The following is a 2,692-nucleotide window of genomic DNA, read 5'->3' as shown; positions in this document are numbered from 1 at the left end:
GTCTGTGTGATGATGTTGTGAGTCTGTGTGGTGGCGTTGTGTGTCTGTGTGATGATGTTGTGGGTCTGGCTGGCCCGGGTTCTGCTCCATGCAGCCTGTGTGTGTCTGCGGCTCATCTCAGTGAACCTGTCCGGGGTCCGCTGCACCTGCAGCCCCCCGCCTCATCCCGTCCGGCCCCCGCCGTCTCCGAGCATGCGTCCGGACACAAAGCCCGAAAATAACCGCTAATGTGCGCCATCGCAGCACCGGGAGCAGCCGGGAGGAGAACCGGAGAGAACACCGGGAGCCGAGGGAAACACAGGCCGGCAGCGGGCCTCCGGACGGACGGACAGACGGCCGGACAGCTCGGTGTCCTCTGCGCACTCATTATGTAAGCGGCCCCCCCTCCCCACGCAGCCGGGCCGGATGGATGCTGTCCGGGTGGAAGCAGCGAGCCGCTGCCGCCGCCGACAGGCCGCCGGAGAGGCTGCAGCAGCGGCCTAGCGAGCGGCTCAGGAGATCACACAAAGCCGCCTTACGATGGCCGGGAGCAGGCGGGCCGCGCACATAAGGCCGATTAGAATAAAGCCGGTACCTGACCATCCGAAACCGAGCCGCCGCCTCCTCTCCTCCGCTCGACGACGAGTCTCAGCGCGCAGGACGAGCCTCCAAATCCTCACAAATCCTCCGCCGCCTCGGCCGCGTCCTGCCGCAGCGACGCCATCCCGCAGAAAAGGCTGATTGAGGCCGATTAAAGCGCCGCCGGGGTCCGAGCCACAGTCCCGCCGCAGTCCCGCCGCAGGAGCGCGTTCCTCGTCCGGCCGCTGAGTGCTGCGAGCCGCTGCTGCTCCGCCGGGTGTCGGTGCTAAAATGGAGGCGGCGTCTCCGGGAATAGAAACAGCCGCTGGAGGGAGGAGCAGCGCCGGCAGCCGCCGGCAGGGGGCGACAGCAGCCGGCCTCACTGCGTCTGCTCATAACATGAACCAACTAACCAACCAACCAACTGAAACACACAGTAAAAGACCTGACAGGTACTTTTAGAATAAAAACCAAACGTTTGGAATTGAAGCAGATATTTCTGACTTCAACACTAAAGGAGGGTCTGAGGCCCCACGCTGAGGGGACAGAACCGACACCACGTCCTGCACAGAGGACGGAGCTCCATGTTCTGATCCAGTCCAGTCATAGGAGTCACACTAACAGCTGTAGGGTGGAGCTGGAACCACACCTCCCATCAAAACCTGTTCATGACAAATAAAACCAGATTTTTACAGTGAAATGTAGGAAATAGTCAAAGTGAATATCAGAATGTTACGTTGTTCTGTGGACAGCGACCCACAACAACAACAACAACAACAACAACAACAACAACAACAACAACAACAGTGAATGAGTTGGTCCATAAGCAGCAGCCAGACCTTCTGAAGCTCCTCTCATTGAGCTTCAAGAGCTGAGCAGCAAATACAGGAAGAAGCTCTGATCCGGCTCAAGTTCTGGACGTCACAGTGGTTCTGCCGGGGGGCTGTAGTCCCCGACCCATAGGTCATGAGTCCGAATCCCGCTCATGGTCCTCCCCCCATTTGAGACGTGTTGAAGTAGTTGTTGTTGTGTTGTTATTATTGTGTTGTTATTGTTGTGTTGTTGTTGTTTCTTTGTGAGTTCTCACTGCATCGGGTCGTCATGACGAACAGAACCCAACAGAACTGTCAGGGACCGGGAGAACATGAAGAGGTCCAGTTCTGGTTCTGTCTAGTCACTCATGAGTTGATCCACTGATGTTCTAACGTAACGTTCTGGTTCTGCTCAGTCTGGAATAATAACAACGTCCTCCTCATCGTACTGGGAGACTGTGGAGCGGCACACTGGGTCCAGAACCCGGTGTGCCCTTTGTGTGGGTTGTGTGTCTGTGTGGGTTGTGTGTAGTGAGTTGTGTGTCTGTGTGTGTCTGTGTGTAGTGGGTTGTGTGTCTGTGTGTGTCTGTGTGTGTCTGTGTGTAGACACACAGCTCTGAGCAGTCTGGGTGGATCCAACCCGTGGACATGAAGTCACACTGAAGTCTGTGAGCGGCAGCAGCTGGACTCTCCGGAATGTTCTGACTCAGGACCACCTGATGTCGTGGGTCCAGGAACATCCGACCCACGACATGACAACACGCAGCGGCCCGACGCAGCTCCTCCCTCCGGGCGGCTCCTCCCGGAGCTCAGACGCCGGAGGATGGAGTGCCGGGAGGCCACCGTGTCCTTCCTGAGCTGGGCTCTGATCGTCGGGGGCGGACTCTACCTGCGGCACCAGACCCGGACCGGGGCTCTGTACGGACGCTACGTGTCGGCGAACAGCCGCTGCTGCCCGGCCCGGCTGGGCTGGTTCCTGCAGGAGGTTCCGTCCTTCCTGCTGCCGCTGCTGCTGCTGCTGCTCCCCGGGCAGCGGGACGCCGAGCAGCGGGACGCCGGGAGGAGGCTGCTGCTGCTCGGCAGCTTCATGCTGCACTACTTCCACAGGTGAGCGGACAGCCCGAGTCTCAGCAGCCGGAGCCGGAGCTCCGCCAGACGGACAGACGTCCTGCTGCCGCCGCTTCACTTCTTCTGCTTCTTTTCTTCCTGTTCGGTGTTTCAGGGCGGCGGGTTTCCATCTGCTCAGTCCTCCGCTGTCACCGTTCTGTCAGTGTTCGCTCAGTGTTCGCTCAGTGTTCTGTCAGTGTTCTGTCAGAGTTCTG

At 59.0% G+C, this 2,692-nt stretch overlaps 2 protein-coding genes across 2 annotated transcripts in view; one reads left to right on the top strand and one right to left on the bottom strand.

Annotated features, from left to right (window-relative positions):
* LOC103369993 (transmembrane protein 63B-like) overlaps positions 1–842 on the bottom strand; it is a 32,035-nt gene extending 31,193 nt beyond the window's left edge. Inside the window, exon 1 of the mRNA XM_008298888.1 lies at positions 575–842. The gene's annotated coding sequence lies outside the window, so the exon portion shown is untranslated. The remainder of the gene's footprint in view (positions 1–574) is intronic.
* A 1,319-nt stretch (positions 843–2,161) lies between these two features.
* Positions 2,162–2,692, top strand: part of LOC103369991 (3-oxo-5-alpha-steroid 4-dehydrogenase 2-like) — a 5,555-nt gene continuing 5,024 nt past the window's right edge. Inside the window, exon 1 of the mRNA XM_008298886.1 lies at positions 2,162–2,477. Coding sequence (XP_008297108.1) covers positions 2,194–2,477 — 284 coding nt within the window. The 5' untranslated portion in view covers positions 2,162–2,193. The remainder of the gene's footprint in view (positions 2,478–2,692) is intronic.

The sequence above is a fragment of the Stegastes partitus genome, unplaced genomic scaffold, assembly GCF_000690725.1.
Source record: "Stegastes partitus isolate 25-593 unplaced genomic scaffold, Stegastes_partitus-1.0.2 Scaffold1358, whole genome shotgun sequence".
Classification (NCBI taxonomy): domain Eukaryota; kingdom Metazoa; phylum Chordata; class Actinopteri; family Pomacentridae; genus Stegastes; species Stegastes partitus.
The sequence above is the reverse complement of the archived record's forward strand: the minus strand, read 5'-3'. Positions and strand labels throughout refer to the sequence as shown.